The 23,655-nt window shown below is 37.1% G+C and overlaps 1 protein-coding gene across 1 annotated transcript; it reads left to right on the forward strand.

Annotated features, from left to right (window-relative positions):
• Nucleotides 1-439: 439 nt before the first annotated feature.
• On the forward strand, nucleotides 440-21,683 carry ttc12 (tetratricopeptide repeat domain 12). Its single transcript, XM_053507273.1, has 21 exons — nucleotides 440-537; nucleotides 763-935; nucleotides 2,138-2,168; nucleotides 2,321-2,398; nucleotides 2,500-2,621; nucleotides 2,747-2,806; nucleotides 5,124-5,195; nucleotides 5,317-5,377; nucleotides 8,833-9,021; nucleotides 10,689-10,758; nucleotides 11,623-11,711; nucleotides 12,638-12,806; nucleotides 13,602-13,694; nucleotides 14,702-14,765; nucleotides 14,856-14,990; nucleotides 15,200-15,295; nucleotides 15,465-15,533; nucleotides 16,541-16,642; nucleotides 17,349-17,448; nucleotides 17,728-17,953; nucleotides 20,581-21,683. The coding sequence occupies exons 1-21, from the start codon at nucleotides 480-482 to the stop codon at nucleotides 20,648-20,650; spliced, it is 2,127 nt and encodes a 708-aa protein (XP_053363248.1). The 5' UTR covers nucleotides 440-479; the 3' UTR covers nucleotides 20,651-21,683.
• Nucleotides 21,684-23,655: the final 1,972 nt, after the last annotated feature.

Raw genomic sequence — 23,655 nt, forward strand, 5'->3', positions numbered from 1 at the left:
TTTTTATTATTTCAAACGTATTTCATTATTCTTAACTACACTTAATATTATATTAACGCTAAAGCCCTTTTCGTGATTTATTTATACATCCTATTAATTAATTCATTTTGTTGCGTATTAGAAGAAATTACAAATTAAATACACTTAATTACTGTATATCAAGTTATTTCTATTATTATTATTACTATTTTGCACAAAAAGAAACACAATCCAAAACAACATACGCAGGAAGGATAACCAGAGCAGTAAATAACACAACAAATGATTATAAAATAAATAAATGACGCAGACGGAAGAAAAACAATAAAACACAAAAGCCAGACACAAGAGCATCTATTACGCTTCTACAGTATTTTTGTTTTGGCCGCGCGCTTCAATGACGAAGTATACCACGTGACTCCCGACGTTTCTATGGTTACAAGTGTTCCCGCGAGGACGCGCAGCTTGACGGCGTTGTTGGCTGGTAGCTGATTTAAAGTATGGATTCGTGTGAAAGCGAGGATTTTGAAAAGTTTCTGACAAACGTCGACCGTATAAGTGCGTGTTTTTTATTCCATTTCACCTTGCCTTAATTAAGTATATTCGCTAACTGATGTAGGTGACTAGGTGACGATAAGCAAGCATGTTAGTATACTCTACATGTCGCGCTGTTACTCATTTTACAACTTCCGGTTTATTTTCTCTTTTTTTCTTTTCAGAATAGCTGAAAAAGGTTAGTTTTTAAGCTGATCGGTGTGTGTTCTCTGCTCTGTTTCTTTGCAGGTGAGCTGTTGAAGGAGTTGAACTCGAGTGATGTGGCCATTCAGAAGAAAGCTGTGGAAAAGGCTGATTGCCTGGTTGCCTCATTGCAAGACAAACCGAGCAAAAGTGTCATCAACAGGACTGTTATTAATTCCAATCCCTCATGTGTGGAGAGACCAGTGATACATAACACTGTATTTATCTGTAATCTTTTATTATGCAAGCATTTTGTTATAGTCTCTTTTGTATACAAGGGTGAGTCAAAAATGATCTCTGCACTCTGACGGATAAATAATTTTAATTAACTTAAAGACAAATACATTCTTTTTTTTATTATTCTCCTTGATTTTCAATACACCCTCTCCATCTGACAACAAGCTTTCGTATATATATATTGTAGCGTTTTTACGCCGGGAAGAATGCTGGAGAGACGAGTGAGCTTATTTGCTACCCAATGCAATGGCTGGAAGTACTTTATTAAGCACACAGCATGTAAGGCATGAGCAGCACCTTCACTCAGGAGCTTACATCCAATTCAGCACTAGCTTGAACTGGAGCACATTACACACGTCACACACCCCTCACACAAACAGGACCGAAGCCACCAACCCAAACACCTTTCCCCAACATGGTGAACACACACCGACATCCCCGCAAGGCATGCTGGTCGTCAGCCGCCGCCCCGCCCACGCCACAATATATATATATATATATATATATATATATATATATATATATATATATATATATTGGGCTGAGATGAGAGCCACTAATGCCTTCGCTGCAAAACTTCGACCTTGTAGGGCTGCTTTCAGGGAACCAAACAGGTGAAAGTCCAATGGAGCAAGATCAGGACTATAGGGAGGATGCTTTACCATCTAAAAACAAAGGTCTTGCAGAGCGTCGACAGTGTGGGCAGAAGTGTGCAGATGTGCATTATCATGAAAGATCACAATGCAGTTGGATAACAGTTCTCTGTGCTTAATCCACAGTTTAGGCTTCAGGTCATCTTACTCTGTAACGTGCAATGTTGATTCTGTTTATTCTCGTCTGTGAGTTGTTTCCGCACCAGATACCACCTCAGACCACAAAAAATTCATTACTGCACGCTGCTCTTCTATCGTGGAAATCACAAGAGGATTTTACAAGAAGCACATTTTTTGCTCATGTCTCAGTTACAAATGAACTGATGTAACACATTCACACCTGCACAGTAGTGACCAGGGAGACAGAATGGAAAGGGCTGATAAGACAGTGCGGCCAACAGAAGTTTTAATATAACCAAAGTGCGGATAAGTTTTGACTCACCCTCCTAGTTTGATTTGAAGGTCAAATGCTTTAATTGTTCAGTTTTTTTTTTTTCTTGCTGGTGCATTGACATCTTTTAATTTTCTAGAATGTAACTCGCACACCCAGTGAAAGTCCAGGTAGGTGTACTTCATACACAAGGCTGCTTTTTAAATCAGGCTCAGTGCCATAGCTTTTGATATTGCCCTCAGAAGATGAATAATTATTGTGTTTATTTATTTATATATATTTTTTTGGTATAACATGACTTTTAATGTCCCTGACTTTTTAGATAATTTTATGAAGGCTTTAGAAAAGGATGCAGAGGAGAGAAGAAAGATGAGACAAGTGAAAGAAAAGAAAGCAAATGGTGTGTATGTGTATGCATGTTTATTTTGAAACCATACCAATTCTATACAGCTGCATTTCTATACAGTCATCATCTTTTCTTTCACTCTCTTTACTGTGCAGCCTTAAAGGAGAAAGGGAACAAAGCGTTTGCCCTGGGAGACTATGAATTGGCTGTTGAGGTGTACTCAGAAGGTCTAAAACAGCTTAGTGACATGCCAGCCCTTTACACAAACAGAGCTCAGGTTCCCAATGCCTTTTTATAAACCATTATTTAATTTAAACTGTTAAATTGCCTGTATAAACTGATAAGTAGCCTGGTGATTGAATGTCCCTAATGTTTCCCTTCCTTTCGATCCAAATCCTGCAGGCCCTTATCAAGCTGAAGAAGTATAAGGAGGCTATAAGTGACTGTGAGTGGGCCATAAAGGTAAGCATACTGTATCTTTGAGGTATGCCATGGGATAACCTCTCATTCATGATAGTATCAGCTTAGCTTCTTCTTCTTTTATCCCGTCCTGTTTGTAAACTGATTCAAGATGCTCAGAAGCAGTGTTTTATTAAATGGAATGGTTTTGCAGCCTTGGAAAACTGGGTTGTGCCTTGTTTTTATCAGCTGTCTACCATTTCTCTAAATGCAGCAACTCTTAAAGTAATTTGGGTACATGTTTATTAAAAGGCGATCTAATACTGTAAGTCAAAAATGAATATAAAATAACATGGAAGCCTTTCTGAGGAAAAAACACTAGCATAGAGTTCTACTTAGAGCCTTAAAAACAGCACGCCATCAGAAGGACATCTCTGAACATCTAAGCAGTATAGTGGTCTAGAAGGTTTAGGTCTGACAGGGAAATTAAAGCAACACTGAGAACATAATAGTCTCATTTTATAAAGCTAGCTCAATCCTGAGATCACCTGGTGTTTTGAATGTTCTTCTAGGGGCTTTGTGGGTCTTCCCAGGGCCCTTTAGTTTCTTGTTTTGATAAATTGTGGACCCTTTGAAGGATATGTCAACATTTAAAAAAACATTTAACATCATTATTCCACTTCCACATAGGGTATGCAATATCCAGTTGGATAAAACGAAATAGTCCAACATCAGTAAAAATAGGGTCAGTCTCATCATAAGATCTTTGAATCTTTGTAATATTTATGTTATCTTTGATCAATGTATTAATACATTTATTAATACATTTTTACAAGTACTCTTAGTACAACTTCCATTTTGTGTGTTTTTAAGTAAAAGTAAAATTTCTTGACCATGAAAATCACAAGACTTGCCACAGCTGTGATGAATAGACACTACTGTAAATAAAAGAATTGTTGGCATTCTTATGTGTATTGCTGTAACACTTTCCTAGGCAGCCTTGTGGTATGCTAAAAGGACCTTTAAAAGGTCAGTTGCCAAGCAACGCCCTCAGGCAGGTAATCGGCGAAAACGAGTGGCACCTGGCCGTGCACCTTTATAAACCCTCCGTGTTCATCCTTCCGTGTGGGTGAACATGCCTTCTGTACCATGCAATGTATGGCAATCAAGCGCGAAGTTCCTACTGAGAGGGCACTTAGCCTAGTTTAAATATTGTCATTTGAAGTAGAAAATCTCTATTGAGAGACCACACATAAAGGTTTACATAAAGGTATTTGAAGTAGACATATTTTATGTAGAAGAGAAGCTTAACTGAAGGAAAAGTGATTGTAATATGTAAATATGTAAAGTGTAAATATTTTATTTCAGATAGAGAACCTGAACATGCGGTTGGTGATAATAGCGTTCTCCGTCTACGGATGAGTCACTTCTGGTTCTGAGTAGACCCCCTGTCCAACATCACAAGTACATGTATAAGCATCCTTCACATAATCTCATCCATCCCCAAAGCTCTCACCAGATTTGAATTTCCACTTGTTGTCGTCTTTAGTAGGCAGCTCTGGTTCTACTTTGCACTAAACCGTGTAGCATCTAATATATAGTAATATCTTATTCAGATAGTTTGTTGTCCAGATATACTACCCAAAAGCATTGAAAAATTTGACATTTTTTTGATGCATTTAAAATGATAATAATAATAATAATAATAATATAATATATATATGTGTGTGTGTGTGTGTATTGAAATATAATATTATATATATAATGTGTGTAAATTATCCAGACAGAGTAAATCAGTTTAGATTGACCCTATTCCAGAGCAATGGGTGCATCAGGGTAAGAAGAGAAGTGTATGAAGCGATGGACAGTGCCTGTTGTACAGTCCTTTGGAGGCAGCGTTGTGATCTGGGGTTGCTTCAGTTGATCAGGTCTAGACTCATCATCATTATGTGGCAAAAAAATGAAGTCAGCTGATGACCTGAATGTACTGAACGACCAGTTATCCCATTTTTGGAGTTTTTCTTTTCTGTTGGCACAGACATATTCCAAGCCTCAAATTGTAAAAGAGAGATTCTGGAAGTATAGTTGAGTAAAAAACCAAACAAACAAAGAAGCAAACAATCAAACGCTACCTGATTGGTTGGGTGAACTCTGGTTTGAAGCGTACTCGAAGCAGCTTCTTGCAAAAATAGACTACGTCAGTTTAGTAAAGCATCACAGAACATGAGAGGTGCTTTTGGTACTTTTTATTAATGTGTCATGGTGCAGCTGGTAGAAACGACCACGATTCTGTTCCGAGGTAAATCCGTGGTAAATATAGGGTCAAGTGGCTAACCAATGCATTTTTTTCTGTTTTTATTTTTTATTTTTTTTTTATCAGTGCAACGATAAATGCATTAAGGCATATGTCCACATGGGAAGAGCACATTTAGGACAAAAAAACTTTAATGAGGTAAGAACAGCTGGCTGCTTTAAATAACCACTTGCAGGTTACGTTTATGGTGTTCAATTCTTTATGCTGGCTTCCTTTTTGCATAACATTTCATCTTTATATTTTCTCCATATTCCATTAGGCCAAGCTGTGTTATGAAAAGATATTGGATATAGCCCCTGAGCACGAAACCCTTGTCAAAGGTAAGATTAGACATACTATCAAGAGGTGTATATCTATTAGATGCTGACATTTAAGTTTCCCACTTATGCGTCCTTTTTGTTTTATTTAAGTCGTCATGTTGTGCTGCCATGACAACATAACGTATGGTCTCTCTCTCTCTAATGTGTCTTTCTCTCTTTCTTTCCTCGTGTGCCCTCGTTTTTTCCTTTGCTTGCCTGTGTTCAGCTTGGGAAATAATTGGAAATGTGTCTGTACCAGCTTCCCTTTTTAAGCGTTCTCATTTAAAATCTATACATATTCGAGTATTGCCACTTGACATTTTAAATAAGTTAAAATATTCAACCATAATCTGTAATAACTAAGGTAAACCACTTCTCATGTTAATAGAATTTATAGTTGTCATTTTCTCATACTGTGGTGTAGCAGTTAGCACTGAGGCCTCGCGCCTCCAGTGTCGAGGGTTCGATTCCTACACGGGTCTGTGTGTGTGGAGTCTGCATGTTTTCCCCTGTTTGGTGGGGTTCCTGTGGTTACACTGGTTTCCTTCCACAATCCAAAGAAATGCAGAGTAGGCTAATTGTCATTTTCTAATCACCCATAGTGTGTGATTGTGTGCTCTGTAATGGGTTGACACCCTGTCCAGGATATACCCTGACTCATGCTCAGAGTTCCCTGGGATAGGCTTCAGGCTTGCCGTGACCCTGTACAAGATAAGCAGTATAGAGAATAAGAGAGAGAGAAAAGTAATTCAACAACAGATATCAGCTTTGGAGCTTTTCTGTTACTGACAGTTTTCCATTACCTAATTATAGCGAAATGTTTATCAAAAAAAATAAATGAATCAGTTTTGCCTAAAGAGAGAGAGAGAGAGAGAGAGAGAGAGAGAGAAAATAATTGGCAAAGGAAAGTCTTGGAAGCAGTTTATATGAGCAAGATGAATTTGAGAAGATATCTGGGTTATGAATACACAGAGTACAGTGTGAGTTTTGGCATAGCATTGAGTATAAATGTATTATGAATAAACACAGGTCTCGAATTAATTGAAATATAATTAAATGGAAGTCATAATGGATTTAAAATTAATTAGGTTTAAACCCAAGGCTATGATGCTATCGCAGATTTTTGTAGGTATATTGTCTTGGCATAATTTTGTCCTTAAAGGGAAAAGTAATCACATTAAATATTATAAGGAATAAAGGGGAAGCATGGTGTCCTGAGTGCTTAGCTCTGTCATTCTGTGCCTCCAGGGTTAGGAGTTTGAAATTTGCCTCTGTTGTATGTGGATGGAGTTTGCATGTTCCCCCTGTGCTTGGTGTGTTTCTTCCCAGTACTTTGTCTTGGGGGTACCCTGCCTATTGATATATACTGTATTATGAATTGATGGATTTAAGAGAGGAATATGGTTCAGAAGTTGATTTGGAAGGGGTCAGGGGTTATATGACAAAGACATCAGTGTAGGGTGACTGGTATTTTTTTTAATTGAGTGAGTATAAATGAATGAATGAATAAATGAATGAATGGATGATTTAAAGGTATACGAGTTTTTCTACTGAATGTATAAGCTTTGCATATTCAATTTGATTCAGTGTATTTCCCCCATAGCAACTGCTCTGAGACCATCTGAGTGAAGTGTTCTTGGCTTGGTTCTTTGGGAAACCTAGCTGTAAGGGCCATATTTCATTCCTGTGATTTGTTGTTGTGTTTATTTCATTTTAATGTATTAGTTAAGCATTAAGCATTAAGACTGTTAGTTAAGCATTAAGTATCAAGTCCATTACGTTTATTAGTTTAGCATTTAGTATTATAATCGTAAGTTGTATTGTTACATAATTTCATGAGTTGTTCTGTGACATCATACCACAGTTGTGTATCTGCATGTCTATCATGTATGTTAGTCGTTCAGTTGCTGTTAAGACACGGAAGGATACGAAAATTCATGGCATAAACAGGGTTTATGCCAGATGCCCTCCCATTTTGGGACCAGTACTGGATGCAGTTCCTGGGTTGTATGGGGCATCATCCAGCAGTGGTGACCCCAGATGGCCGGGCTTGAACCCCCTGACCCTCCAATTAGCAAGCCAGAGCCTCAACTAAGCTAATGCTGCCCCCAAAATTATGCAGTTATATGGTACCAGTCAAAAGTTAAGATACAGGTTTGCATTTATTTTCTACATTTTATACCAATACTAGAATTTTAAACAACTATGAAATATGGTAACACATATGGAATTAGGTAAATAAGTAACAACAACAACAATTAGTTGTTATTTTAGGACATGAAGGTCAGCTGTTCTGGAATAGTTCTTACAAGAACAGTATTGTCAATTGCATTTGCAAAACCCATCAAGCACCATGATGAAACTGGCTCTCATTAGGACCGTCTCAGGAACCAAGAGTAAAAATTAATTACATGTTTATTTAGAGTTACCAGCCTCAAAAATCACCAATTAACAGCACCTCAAATTAGAGCCATCACGAAGGCTTTACAGAGCATAAGTGGCAGACACGCCTCAACAATAACACTGTTTACAAAATAGATTATTGCATACTTTGAATGTCTTCAGCATTGTTTTACAATGTAGAAAGAAATAAAAGTCAGAAAAGACCATGGAATTAAAAGGTGTGTCTATATTTCTGCCTGGTAGTGTCTTCTTCTTTTTGTCTTTCGGCTAATCCCTTTCAGGGGTCACCACAGCGAATCATCTGCCTCCACTTAACCCTATCCTCTGCATCCTCTTCTCTTACCACTAACTTCATATCCTCTCTTACTGCATTCATAAATCTCCTCTTTGGTCTTCCTTTAGACCTCCAGCCTGGCAATTACAACCTCAGCATCCTACTACCTATATATTCACAATCTCTTCTCTGAACATGTCCAAACCACCTCAATTTGGCCTCTCTGACTTTATCTCCAAAACATCTAACATGGGTTGTCCCTCCAATTCTATCTATTATTTTCACTCCCAAGGAAAACCTCAACATCTTCATCTCTGCTACCTCCAACTCTGCCTTTTGTCTTTTCTTCAGTGCCACTGTCTCTAAGCCGTACAGCATTGCTGGTCTCACCACTGTCTAGAACACCTTTCCTTTCATTCTCGCTGATACTCTTTTGTCATATAACACACCTGACACTTTTCTTCACCCATTCCAACCTATATTACACAATCATTTATATAGTGCTGACTGAAAGGTTATTGGAATATTGTACCCGTTACTGTAATACATTTTTGTCCCTCTGTCAGATCCATAGGCCCTTACAGTTAAAGTGTAATGGTTTATTGATGGAGATCAATAAAATGTTATCAGCATAGATCCTAAATGTTCACTTGGAAAGAACAATTTGAAAATTCATGTCATTGGTAATCGCACATATACAGAGAGATGATGCTATTCCCGTAATATCGGTACTTACAAGCAGTAATAGTACACCGGCGATATAAATGACATTTCTTTTCCGTCTCTGCTGCCACTATAGATTATCTGACACAAGTGAAGTTGGAAGAGAAGAAAGCCTTTCAGGAAGAAACAGCACTCAGGGAGTTAAATGATGGAAAAAAAGATGCAGTGGTCATTCCTGACTTGCTGACGAAGCTGGATAGACCCAATGAACACAACCTTTACTACTGCGGTGGAGTGGAGCTTCTCACACAAGCCGTTACAGACAGTGAGTGCAGATAATGCTGAATTTATAGTGTTTGTCCTCTGTTTGATTTCTCAACCTATGTCTCACTGTTTGTGTCAAGTCATCTCCATTTAGCTATGCTGGTCCATCTTTTTTTTGAACGTGCATTTATTCTTGTTTGGGCAATGCCTCAGCGGACGAGACAATTTGTTCTGCTTTGTGGTCAATATGAAAATGAGTATGAGTGTAGGTGTTTCATCGATTCCCCTTTGTGCCTTAACACCCTATGATGAGATATATCCATGCAATTGGACTGATCTCTTTAAGAACATGTTTCAAGCCAAAAATGCAGCAAAAGGCAGGAACAGGTCGGAAATACACTCATCGGCCATTTCATTAGGTACACCATGCTAGTACTGGGTCCACTCAGAACTGCCTTAATTTCTTGTGGCATATATTTAACAAGGTGCTAGAAACATTCCTTGGATCCATGCCTTTATGTTGTTTAAGCTAAATTTGAGACCCTACCATCTAAACGTCACAGCAGAAACTAAAGACTTATCAGACAACTTTTTTTCATCTTTGCTTGTGCAGTTTTGGTGAGACCATGTAAACTCTAGTCTCAGTTTCCTGTTCTTAACTGAAATGGTGTGGTCTTCCGCTACTGTAGCCCATCTGTTTCAATGTTCAACATTTTCTGCATTTAGAGATGCTCTTTGGCATACCTTGTGTTGTAACGAGATGTTGTTATTTGAGGTATTGTTGCCTTTCTATCAGCTCAAAACAATCTGGCCAGTCTCTTCTGACCTCTGGCATCAACAAGACATTTTTATTTCCAGAGAACTGCCACTCACTGGATATTTTCTCATTTTACACCATGCTCTGTAAGCCCTAGAGATGGTTGTGCGTGAAAATCCCAGCAGATCAGCAGTTAAGGAAATACTCACAACATCCTATATGGCACCAACAACCAAGCCATGTTTAGGTCACTTAAAGCACCTTTCTACCCCATTCTGATGCTTGGTTTGAATTTTAGCAGATTGTCGTGACTAGGGCTACATACCTAAACGCGTTGAGTTGCTGCCATGTGATTGGCTGATTTAGATATTTGTGTTAAAGTTCTGCTTCTGTCAGTATGTCTGCACCTGAACCATACAAATTACTTTATTCCACTGGGTACTGGAGTTCTGAGCTCATTCCAAAGAAGACCTTTTATATTACAAATGAGAAAGTTGCCCTCCTTACATAATAGGCTATTATAAACAAATTACAAAAAAGTGCCTAAATTAAATAAAGTGTAGTGAAGTTTTCACTGCTAGCAAGGTGTGTTTGAAACTATTCTGTTGGATGGTTGTTATCAGTGAAAGCAGAATGAATGCCATGTCCTGAAGTTATTTCTACAAACCACGCAGCCGTGAAAGCTTTCTAAAATGAAAAGATCACAACCAGCACCCTGGACTGGGAAGATACCTAAACAGGGCCTTTGTGAGCTAATTTTTTTCCACTGAAGGTGTACTGCTTTGGGCCAGATAAGGGAACTGCCCCTGACTTTTAATGAGTTTTTGTTTATTTCTCTCTTGCTTTTGTCCCTTTGCCCTTGACAATAAGGGATTTCGTTTGTGAGGCTGCCCAGGGTGGTTTTGCATTGATACCTAGCTTTCGATGGATTTGTTTTGCTCACAATGACTCCATTGTTTTATCTTTCTTAGGTACTGGCCAAACGTTATTCCGATTAAACAATGGCTTTGATGTCATCGCAGAAAATAACAATATAAGGAGGTAAGTTTTTTTTTTCCAGAGAAAAGCTTTTTGACAGCATGATCATTTGGAAAAGTTTTCTTTCTTATTCCTCAAGGATATCATCTGATGCAGCAATGAATTTCCCAAAGTGTTTTAAGTGCACAAACCAGCTCTTAATTGATTACAGCTTTTAAAGGCTTAAACAGCTCTCTTGATCAGCTGGCTTGATGTGGGCTAATTTCTAAATGACTGAATGTAATAAACGATACAGTGGTACCTCGGCAGTACAACCGCCCCACCTCATGATTTTTGCTAGATACAAAAGCATTTTCGGGAGTAAAGGCGATGAACCGACATTGGCTAAGGTGTGCGTATGTCTGGGAGCTGTTTTAGTGTAGACATAGCACAACGTGTCCTTAGAATGTTAGGAGGGGGGTAACAAGAAGAAAATGGAGCCACTTTAAGTTTAGTTTTTTAAAGCAGCCGATGCCAAGAGGAATCATAAATTAAGGTTTAGTGAGGTTTATTGTCGATTTTCTTTTCATATTTTACTTCATTTCCATGTCTTTTTTAAAAATGTGTTAATTAATTTTCTGTGCAAAGAAATATATGATTATAGAGTTATATAGCAATTTTTTTGCGTGGCTGGAATGGATTATCTGCATTTACATTATTTCCTATAGGAAAATTATTTTCGCAATATGAAATAAATAAAATTTATATGTTGAGGTACGACTGTACTATGAATAGGCATGGAACCATGAAACCTCTTTTTTATTTTTTATTTTTATGTCCCTTATGTCTTATGTCCCTTTTTAAATCAACAAGATTAGCAGCAAAGGTTAACCATGAATAAGTGCATAATAATCCCCTCTTTTTTTATCTGTCTCTGCTCTTTTCCAGCTGTCTTACACGGACTTCTAAAGAGCCGCACAGTGAGGAGTTATGTGTTTCTGTCCTTAGGTTATGGAAGAGGGTTTGCAGTGAAAATGGTAAATAGTATTTTTTTTTTTTACATATTTGTTTATTTGGCAGATATTGTTGTGTAAGTGTGCAGAATATAATCAAAGTATGAAGCTGTATTTTTTTTTTTTTAACCACAAATTCTATCAGATCTAAACCCAGAGGGATAGAGAGAATAACAGTACTCAGAAGTACTATTCTCTCCAAATCACATGAGTAGAAAAGTCCTGATTTATCTCGAATAAAACGAAATACACAATATTGTTCGGATATGCATTAAGTATTCTTTCTGTTTAATACTAGTTTGAAGTTTCTTTCCACCATGAAACAGGACAATGGGTATGCCCTCAAGTGTATTGCCTAGCTACTTTCTTTTATATATTTGACCTATATTCCATACATAATAGCTGGATTTCAGCTGTGTAACCATGCATATGCTCAGTCATTTTGTTATATTGATCACCAGCCTTGGTTCTTTCATTTCAAGGAGACTGCACCCAGTTGTGAACTTGAGAAAGCCCAACCAAGTGCCACAGCTTGACATTTAGTTCAAAGCAGAATCACAGGGCTTAAATCTTCCCTGCTTATATTGAGTGTATTAGAGTGGTAAGCGTAAGAGCAGGCACTGATGATGAGACTTCAGCTGCTTGGACAGATAACAGTTCTAAAGAAATATTTCTCCAGTTCATTATCCTAGCTTTTCAAGTGTAGAAAATTCATTGGCCGTCTCTACAAGAATAATAAACTTGTCTAAAAGCGATCGGTTGTTTGCTTTCCTAGAACTGGGTGTGTGTCACTGACTGGTTCATAATGCTGCCAGGAAAGAACTCAGTACTAAAAGATTACTTGTGGTGTCAGAAATTCTGTGCTACAACCATTCTGTTCTGGATGTGAATGGTCTCAGGACACTGACTAGTCTTGCAATGGTTTTTTTTTTTTTTTTTTACATTTGCAGAGGAAAATCAGCAGCTGTTACTGCAGTGTCTCAGCACAAGAGAATCGATTGTCCAGTTGTTATCCTCAACTTCATTAGCAATTCAGAAGGAATGTTTAACCCTTGTCCACATGTACTGTCAGACCCAGTATGGGAGACACCTGGTAATTGAAAACCTCGAACTGCCCAGGTAAAAGTTTTCTGTTCTTGGAAAGCATTATGCAGTTTCAACTTAGAATGAATCCAAGGAATGAAATCACCATACTGTACCACATGGTGTAATGAAAGAGGAATAAAACACAATGGGGTGTGCTGTAATTAAGTAATACTGCATGAGTAAATAGCTTAATTTGTTATAAATGAGCAACATGCTATACAGTCAGTGTGGCTTCTTCAGGATCTTCAGAACAAAAATAAACATAGCACTTGGCTTTATTGTGCCTGAAATGTCAATTATTAAATATAAAGTTCTTGTATAAAAGAAACATTGCAGTCACAATGTGAGCAGAGTGATAAACACATTGAAACGTCCCAGTGCTGTTCTAGTAAATATAAATACCACTTGACTAATCAAAGTAGTGAATCGGAACCAACTGGTATATACTGTAATGGGAAAATAATAATGTGGTGTGATGTCCTAAAGGTTATTCCTAATTAATAACAAACATGCTTTTTACCAATAAAAGTTGCATTAAATGTTGTGGAATGCAATGTTTGTTAAGTAACAGGAGATTATTTTGAATTGTTTTGCATGAAGTTTTTTACTTGGACTACAGCCATTGTCTGGCCCATGTTGTTATAGAAAATTTACATCTTCTGGCCAAAGGATTCAAGAGCATTATGGTTTAACAGATATTAATCTATTGTTATTCATTTTTCCAAGAAATCTGCACCATGCATCTTAGAACTGATTTCTTATCTGTAATTGAAATTGTTTGGTGAAGTCATTTATTAAGTGTATTTTCTTACTGTCTTTTACCCGTAGAATGGTCGAGCTCTTGATGGACCGTATAGGCAAAGCGGACAATTCAGGAACCATGGCCCTTGGTATTCTGGAGAACTTGGCTGGAGAAAATAAGTAATGTCCTGTCAATATATTCACTTCCACCTCTCAGCTACTTGCCTTCTGTGCACCTAACTAGAATTTACAGTACTTCTACCTCTCGCCCACTTGCCCTCTGCAGACCACACTAGAATTCATCAGCCTGATGGCAAGTGCGGAGCAGCTTCACGAAATCCTGCACACAACCCACAAGGGATTCCATTACGCACCCGTGTATCATAGCAACACATTTTAAACCAAGACCTATTAAACTGCATTCAAATTAACAGACAAGGCCATGTTGGAATGCCAAATTAACCAGTATGAAACAAAGCAATGCATCACAGCTCAGTGCTTCAGAGTCATCTCTCTAAAATGAGAGGATTTTTTTTTCTTCCTCTACAATTTATTTGACCTCTAATCAGAGTAGAAAGGCATTGATCACACTTGTGGTTTTAGCTGTCTTATGCCATGATAAGAATCCATACTCATGGCTGAATCCAGAGCTTTAGGTCATATGGTGTGATGCTGTCAAGGACAAATGATTGACTGACCTGTGAGCTTTCAGATAAAGACTTCTACCTCTAGAAATTTCAAGCATTTGATACGGTGTGTGACATGGTCCAGTAAATTCTCTTTCAGCACCACAACTCAGATTGGCTTTCACTATAAACCCAATGTTCACGTTTAAAAAGATTTTTGATGATGGTGTGATAGATGGTAGTGACCACCAGGAAGAATGACTGCATTCTTCATTAATCAGTTAACTGGTAGTTTGTTAGCCACTTTACCAGCAAAATTGAGTAAATATCCTTGATAAATTAATTGCTGCACAGGACCCCATCTTTCTTCTTGTAGTAGCATGGAAAACTCACCAGTAATTTAACATTTACATGCTTCGCATGGATCAGTGAACACAGTGGGGGAAATATGCTCTTTATATTCCACGCCTGAGGCTCCATTTGCATAACATAGAGACACTGTCATATCACTGCAGTAAAATAACGGCAGTGTAAATATTGTTCTGTTGTTGTTGTTTGCAGGTTTCGAATACGGTCAAGAGAGAGCATTACAAAGGTTTTCGCTCCTGCTTTTGAGCATCTGCTGGTAAAAAAAAAAAAAAAAATTTCCGTCGTTCTGATTTGTTTAGTCACCATGCCAGGATAATTGTACACAGAACTTTTATTTCATCTGTAGGAAAATGTTGCGGCATCCAACCGAGACTTGCTGCCCTGTTTAATATCTGTGATTGGCACCATGTCTGTTGATGAAGTCATCGTTAACAAGCTGGCAAAGCGTGAAGAATTTTGGAAGAGCTCGTTCTCTGCCATGGTAAAATTTAACATGATGAAGTTATATTTGTCTTTGAACATGACTGAATAATGTATAATGTTTGCCCAGCTTGCATTTTGAATTTTGAATTCTGAGTCCAACCTCCTGTTCATTTTACATTGTATGAGCTGCAAAACATAATGCTTTTTTTTCCACAAGACACATTTAAAATTTTAATCATGTAAAGATGAAATTATGTTTCGCTTCAGGGGCAATGTGTTGGCTGTGAATACAGAAGTGTTCTTTATCCTCTACTGGGCCTGATGATCAACCTGATAGCCTCTAATCAGACTGCTGCCATTCAAGTAGGGAGCTGGCTACAACTTTGGATCGATTCAATAATGTATTTAATGGACCTGAGGAAGGGGATGGGGTTGGAACAGAATGTCTTTTTTCCTTTTCTCTCTACTGTCACGTTGCTGTAATCAACTCATACGAGTGCATTGGGAGTCTGAGATGTTTTTCCTCACACAGGAGTATGCTGTTTCGAGCTGTAAAAGATGTGTTGCTCTGCTCAGTGATCCTGATGGTGGCATCATTACGGTGAGGATTTGGCTTCAAGTCTTGTCAGCTTTTACACAACTGCTCGTTCTTAGCTTTCTGTTTGCTTGTCTTACTGTGACTTCACTTTTAATGTCTTTTCAGGTTATCTGTTGTTTTCACATTCATCCGATTTCACAATATGTTCACTTTCACTGCTTAGTTTCTGCACCTCATTATTTTATATATAATCCTTGTCTAAAATGGTCCCCAGTAACTGAAAAAGTTGTTGCTTATTGGGCAGAGACTATACAGTACAGTACTATACAAGGTTCAGGTGCAACCTTCTATTAGCAATAACGCTATCTGTCAGTCCTAAAGAAGTGTGTTTCCTCTTGGACAGAGTCATCATAAGTGATAACAGTAACCTTGTCTGTTTGTGTGCTGACCCCAGCTAACCCCTACAATAATATTATAGTATTACTGTACATACAGATTTTATATTTCATACATATTTCCTTCTGATGACCTGTGTTATAGTCCATTACCAAGTTACAGACTATGTTCGATTTAAAACAGTACAACAAACAGCAGTGAAATTTGATCCTAAATTGTTAACTCATTTTATGATAACTGTCTATAATGAAAAGATGATGTGTGTCAACTTGATAACTTTAAGGCAATCCTGTCAACATGGCAGGAAACGTTAGCAGTGCTCTCTGCAGCAGCCCATAACCATCAGATACAAAGACATTAAGCTTATCTGTGTCAATTAGTCTTCACATGCAGTCAGACACATTTACCAGTCCTACAATATACAATTGGAGCGATAGCAGCACACTAGTTTGCCTGTATGTTGAATACTGAATTGGATTGCTTACCTGCAGTAGCAACCTTTTCAGTGCTCAGTCTATACAGTACATCAGCACAGTGAGTAGCTTTCTGTTATCCTCCTGCTAGGATACTAAGCAGCTATGGAATTAAACTCTCTCTACCTGTCTGCAAGTAATGGTGCTGTTACTCAAGATTGTCTATCAAATGTCACCTTTTTTTTTCTTCACTGGCATTAGAGAGCAGCAGGATTGCTAAGTGTGGTCCTCCCAAAATCGGCTGCTGCCACTCAGGAAGTTGTGCAGCAAGGAGTTGTAAAGAAACTGCTCAGGATTCTCAAGGTATCAAGTATTTCATAAAAAAAAAAAAATAACAGTTACCAAAAAATCTGTCAAAAAACTAAACAAAACACTAAGCTTAAAACACAGTAATATGCAAGAACTTTTGTGCTATTTTACCTGTACATTTGACTAATCTCACATAAGATGTTGACACAATGATTGTCATTCCTGCTAATTACATTTTGCATTATTGTTAAAAAAAATTGGTCTCACAACGTGTTTACAATAATTTTGTAGGAAAATGGCATATAACAGCTAATGTTGAACAGAAACCTCAGCTAAACCTTTTTTTATGCTACATCTAAGTATATTACATTATCTCTAGACTATCAATCCTAATCCTTTCAGATTCAGGTCGTGTGGACTGTTGATCAATTTTAAAACATTTTGTTTAAAGACAGATAAGCATAATTTCACATATTGCTAAGAATCACACAGGTGAGAACATAATCACATCAAACACCACTACGGGAATATGATGAATGACCCAAAGTAGTTAAATATGCAGCTCTAAGTAGACTCCTGAAAAGTGTGAATTTGTCAGCTCTCATGATTGACAGTTGTACATACAGTACAATTGTAATCTTGAGCTAACTTTTGACAGCATCAACTGTTTTTGTTTTGTGTCACAATGGGATACCACACTGAATATGTAACGTGGTGAGGTTTCCTGAAAAGATTAAAGTGCTTCTTGTCATTCTATCAGGGTGAAGGGAAGACAAGCTCAAGGTACTCAATTAAAGCTATGGCAGTGTGTACAGCCTCCGGCCAGCAGGCCTGTGAAGAGCTGGTAAAGCTTGACAGGAGTAAGTACACAAGGCAATTAAATTGGGACTCAATAATTAAACAAAAATTAGCATATATATATATATATATATATATATATATATATATATATATATATATATATATATGCAGCTTAATTTTACACATTATTTTCTATATATATAGTAAATAATGTGTAAAATTAAGGTAGAGTAATGTAATGATTTAAGGACAAACACTATGAGAAAGTATATATAAAAAAAAAAAGTTAAGTAAACATGCTGCAACTTTGTATGCATTATACACACTTGTTTATTCAGGGCTGACGACCATGAGGAAGCTTCTGGGCAGCAGTGATGAGTTGGTGGTAGGGAACGCTGCTCTGTGTCTGGGACACTGTTTGACAGTGAAGGGAGTCGCAGCCAGTCTCTTGGGAACAGATTGCGTGATGCTTTTGCTGCGCCATGTGGCTGGCGAATCTCAGAGAACGGCCGTGCAACAGAATGCCGCCATCACTTTGGGGAAACTGTGCAGAGCCGAGCCCAGGTATGCAGACGTGCCCTTTCTGTCACCGTGACCATTATGCCAATTAGTGCTATGTTTCCATCCCACCTGTTGCCTGATTAGCATTCCTACTCCATTGTGGTTGATCAATAAAATGCAAGAGAGTGCCAGATAATTTAAAAAATAAATTCAAGTGTTGCCCTGATCTGCAAAGTTCTCTGTTTATCCATAGTCATGCGGTTATTAATAATGCAAAACATGGATGCATGTGGTATAAATATTTGGGTTCCTCCCTTGTCTCATATATATTTATCCTCTTTTGGCTACAAGACTAGTTTACTTAAAAAATAACCTTTTTTTTTTCAGGAAGACCAGATTATATATTCAAAAAGTTTCGACTCCCAGAAAGCATTAACAGTGTCTCTACATTATGTAGCATCTCCTTGATGTCACTGTTCTCTATTATGCCAAATAAAATTATTATTACTTATTTTGATAACAAAATGGGATTATTTTATTATAACCTTTATTGTCTTATATTAAGCACACAGGAGCATTCAGAGTTCAGGGCGAGAGATTTATGTGTGTTTTCCTCAGAGTATGAATAATAAGAATCATAAAGGGACACACATTTTTGTTATGAGATTTGAGGTATCTAAATAAACATTATTGAACTCTTAGAGAGCTCATTCTATCCTGATCTCATTTTCTAATGAAGCTTCCTATTTTGCACAAGACATGTCGATTTAAAAGATTGCAGAAGATTACAGTCACCGGCTACTTTAATAGTACACCTGCTTCTTTATACGATTATTCATTCAGCCAGTCAAGTGACAGCATTGATTCACTTCATTAAAACTGCAGCTAATTGCTGTCCATGTTACACTTGTTTCATGATATTTGCAAAGTATAAGAAAGTTGCTAATTTAATAGAGTGCATCTAAAAAAAAATTATATTGTGGAAGAGTTATTACATAATTTATTTCAAACACTGGAACTTTTATATATTCTATATTCAATATGTAAAAAGTAAGTTATGTCAAGTATTTTTTTTTATTTTGATGATTACTGCTACCAGCTCATACAAAAAAATAACTACCTCAAAATATGATAATAAGTTTAATCAAAAAAGGATTTATGATGCAGAAATGTCCACCTTCTAAAAATTATTCAAACAAAAAGAAAATTTTTACTTGTCACATACACAGCCATACACAATACGATATGCAATAAAATGCTTTTACAGCTGCCCGTGACCTAAGATAAAAAATATAAAATACAGTAAAATATTTAAATAAAGAAATTAAATATGACATAAGAGAAAATTATATAAATATATAAAACACTTTTTTGCTAAAATAAAACACAGCTTTTGTTTTTTTCAGCTTAATTTACTCAGTGCATTTTTTTAACATCCACGTAAAAGGTATAACACCAACATGTTTGGAACATAAAACAGGATCACTGAAAAAGGATTACCACCTGATAAAAAGGAAATGTAACCTCAATCAGGTGACGTTAATCACTTTCTCAATGGCACTTAAAGCTTTCCACATCTAGACTTTGCAATATTTGCCCACTCTTTTTTGCCAGACACCCTGTGACAGACACAGGGAAAAAGCTCCCTGTTGATATTAGAATTGGGATAAAAAGTGCTACTTTAACCATGGCATGGATGTGGGTCTTAGACAGGTGGCTTCTATTATCAGAAATTGCTGGGCTGGTATTTTTCATGCAGTTTACACAGAGTGGTGTGGGAAAAAAAAGATCTGGTGAGTGTCAGTTCTGTGGATCAGAATAACTTGTCAATGATAGAGGTCAATGGAAAATGAGCAGCAGAACAACAGAGGAGCACACAGGTTCTAGTCCTGTCAGCCCAGAGCAGAACCTGTCAAGATTTTGTGAACCTGTGCTCCCTGTTTCCTCAGATTCCTGATCTTACTGATTATAGTGGAAGCTCATGTGGTTTCCTTATGATCTCACATGTTTAGTTGTACAATTGTAGGCCCTTTAATAGATTTTCACATGTGATTACATAGCACATCCATAATCACATGTGACAAATGTATGATGAGATTTAAAATGTAAAAAAACTGCAAAAAATATAGGACATTTATTGTAATTTATCAGTATGTAGTGGGGTCAATTCTTCTTCTTCAGGTCAGTAACAAAAAGTGACATTTCATGAATTAGATGCAGAATCAAGATTAGCTGTCCGTGAGGAGGCATTTTGAATTGCACTTATCTGCTTCATGCTTTAATTCACTGTAAAATCTGTCTTTCAGCCATTGCATTTATAGCAGCTAATGGAGCAGCTCGGCTAGAGTAGATCTGTTAAAATATTTCAAGTTTTCAGTTATTTGACTTCTCAAGACCTTGCTGTAATTGGTTTTAATTAATGCTGCTTCTTTCACACACCAGAAGTATGGGGGCAGAATGCATAATCTGGGTCTCAAAGACTAAGATGTTGTATAAGATCAGGCTCTTTAGTGGGCTGGTGTCTGGATAAGAAAGCTGGGATGTTTCGGATAATGAACAAGGAAATTGTTAGACGATGACCATACAGAATTCATTATATTATAAACATATTATATGGAGTTTTAAGCAGCTGATTTAAGAGAAAATTCAATAAAGGCCAACATGACAATGTTCTTTGGTCTTATTTTCAGGCACATGGTGAAGCTCAGGGAGCTCAACGGTCTGGAGATCCTTCACTCCTGTATGAAATTAATCACATAAGCCTTTCCACTTCATTGAAAGGACTTTGGATTAGTACGAGGAAAATCAAAACCAGAACAGTCTTCCTCGTTTTAAAATGAGAAACCTGCTCTGCCTCAAGACAAATTTTATTACTTAGTTCTTCCCTGTGTTTATTTTAATTACACTGTGAAAATATTTGCAATATGTTTAAATACTTTAAAAAAGCATTTGATTTGATTTGGCACACAGGATTATCAGATATTAAAAAAGCGGTATATGGGTAATTATTAATCATTATATTGTGTATTTATCAAGTCTATCTATCAGAAAAACAAACAGTATAAAACTCAGCAAAAAAGGGACTGAATACATAACTCAAGGGCCTAGAGTGAGAGGGCTGCAGCTTAAATACTGTACATCTAGGCCAAATTTCAGCCCTACACACATGACCTAAGATTTTCTGAGATTTGACCTTTTTTATTTTTTAGGAAGTTGACAATTTTAGTTGACACTGTGCACTGACAGTCAATCTGGCCAACACTAAAATTGTCATCTTCCTAAAAAAAGGTCAAAACACACGTTTACTCTGGTAAACACTGCCATAGAGCATGCTTTCCTTGGTGACTACCTGGGCCTCAAGAAGGCTTTGATCTGGAGGTTTTGAATCTTTGATAGCGTCATTGAACCTGTGAATGTGAGGTTTGTGGAAGTGAAATACTCTCAAACACACACAAAAATCCCAATTTTTTTCAAACTGTCAGATGGTGAAGAAATTTAAATAATTTTGGGAGAAGTTCCCACTGCTGCCTTCACTGCAAAATGTGTCACAGTATGAGAGTCTATGAGAGACGCCATGTGCATACACCCTAAATACACCTTACCCCAACTAATCACAACTTAACACTCAACTGTTCAGCTGTTACCTGATAGTTTTCATTGTTGTTTTTACTATTGTTGTTTTCTGTTATTGTTTGCCTGCCATGTTTTTTTATTTAATATGTTTAATGTAATCAACCTTCTCTAATTTCTTTGACAATAGTGTGATTTATTAAATGTTTTTAACATTTACTGAACCGAATGAACTGAAATTGTTACACTAGATTACATATAGTCCAAGACGAATTTTTTTTTTATTTTCTCATTTCAAATGACGGGCTTTGCATGTCTGTAAATTTTCATTGCATATGCACACGTTTATTACAACAATTGATTTTTTTTTCTATATGGATTTTAATAATAAATAAACTTGGGTGTTTAATGTACAGAATTGAAGAAATCTCATTGTATATGAAATTGCATAGACATCCTGAAACCGAACAAGCCACACTGAAGAGATACTGCAGCTAAAATATATTTAATTTAATATAATTTCAGGCTCACTTAGACATAGTTTTAGGGAATCACTAATCAGGTTAGAACCTACAGTACTGTGGTTAACAAACCTGACATTAGTATTTTCTCCTTTCTCCTTACAGAACATTACTTTTAATTTAAAGTTTCCTCTGCAGAAAGTCAATGGTTCCAAACTTTTAAGTGACATTAAATCTGATTTATGAAAATTAAATTCGTTGCTGTTTGTAACTCCATGTCTGCAATAAAATTTATCAAAAACTTTCAGTCTAATTAGGAAATGAAGAACTCATGAGTAGACATCTGGAAGAAATGGCAGGCAATGCATCTATTTAATAATGGATTTGTGAACACAGTCTTATCATTGCTACCTCATGCAAGCTTTGACACAGATGGCAAATAATATGACTTGAAAGTTACATGATTAAAGTAATTAATTCTTTTCTTGATATTTTTTGTTCATGTGTGGGTAATTTATTCTAATTGGTTTATTTAGAATCAGATTTATCCCTAAATAGGTTTTCAGATACAGGAATTTGTCCGTGGAAACTGTTAAATATACATTTTGGTAAAGTCCTGATGGATTGCAGCATTGTACCAAAAGGGAAGTTTGTTTGTTTATTTATTTATATTTTTTACATTTTTATTTTTTACGTTTTTTTGTCTGAGATGGGAGGGGTCAGCTTTGGCTCCTGGAATCATGCAGGCCCTAGGGCAATAGTAGTCTGTCCCACATTACTCTTTCACCAGGGCGAATAATAGCAGCAGTCTGCTTTTGCCCATGGCAGTTCATAGTGATGAAGCAGGTCGGAAGAGACTCAATCATAGGAGTGAAGAAATGCACGATTATTGGCCATGGCAGGTTAAACTCCTTGAGTTGCCACATGTAGCACATCATCTGCTGTGCCTTCTTTGTTAAGAAGCTGATGTTCAGATCTCAATTAAAGTCCTGAGCGATGTTGGTGCCCAGGAAGTGGAAAAACTCCACACAATATTAACTGGTTGAGTAATGGCAGTTGTTTGGGGGTGCGTGCATCCATTAGCATCACTGCTGTTTCTGGGACATTAGGTTTTTTGTTTGTACCACTTCACCAGATAGTTAATCTCTTGTTGGTCGGTAGACTAATCACCTCTGGAGATGATCCCAAGCAGAGTGGTGTTGTCCACACTTACACTTACTTAGTCAGTTAGGGCTTAACTGACTAATGACTGGAGGGGAAGCTCTTTGTGTACATGGACAAAAAGTAGAGAAGAAAGGACACAGCCTTGGGGAGAACAAGAGCTGAGTTTAAGATTTTGGTCAGAAGGTAATGCTGCTTCCTGTCCATCTGTTTTCCACATGTAGGTGGAGACTGGCACACTTAGCTGGGGAGAGACAGCAGGGCTGGGATGATGGCATTGAATGTTTGACTAAAGTCCAATTTATTATTTGGAGGCCCATGCTTAGAGCATCTTCAAATCTGTTGGCACTGTAGGCAAACTGCAGGTGTCCAGGAGTGGGTCTGTAATGTCTTTAATTTAGGACAGCATGGACCCTGGCCATTGGAAATGTAGAGCTTAAGTAGAAGGCCAGTGGCAAGATGGATGGAGAATGGCATTAAATGGAATTATAATGGTACTTTTTACTCTCATATTTTGAAAAACCTTATTCTGCATTGTAGAAAATAAATTAAAGATAGAAAGGTAGAAAATAA

The sequence above is a fragment of the Clarias gariepinus genome, chromosome 11, assembly GCF_024256425.1.
Source record: "Clarias gariepinus isolate MV-2021 ecotype Netherlands chromosome 11, CGAR_prim_01v2, whole genome shotgun sequence".
In the NCBI taxonomy this organism is placed as follows: domain Eukaryota; kingdom Metazoa; phylum Chordata; class Actinopteri; order Siluriformes; family Clariidae; genus Clarias; species Clarias gariepinus.

Bases quoted from the DNA above. Each gene is read 5' to 3' on its own strand.
- ttc12 (XM_053507273.1), top strand. From the start codon at position 480: ATGGATTCGTGTGAAAGCGAGGATTTTGAAAAGTTTCTGACAAACGTC. The intron at 2,399-2,499 runs GTGTGTATGTGT...TTTACTGTGCAG, and splicing joins GAAAGAAAAGAAAGCAAATG to CCTTAAAGGAGAAAGGGAAC. The intron at 17,954-20,580 runs GTATGCAGACGT...TCTTATTTTCAG, and splicing joins CTGTGCAGAGCCGAGCCCAG to GCACATGGTGAAGCTCAGGG.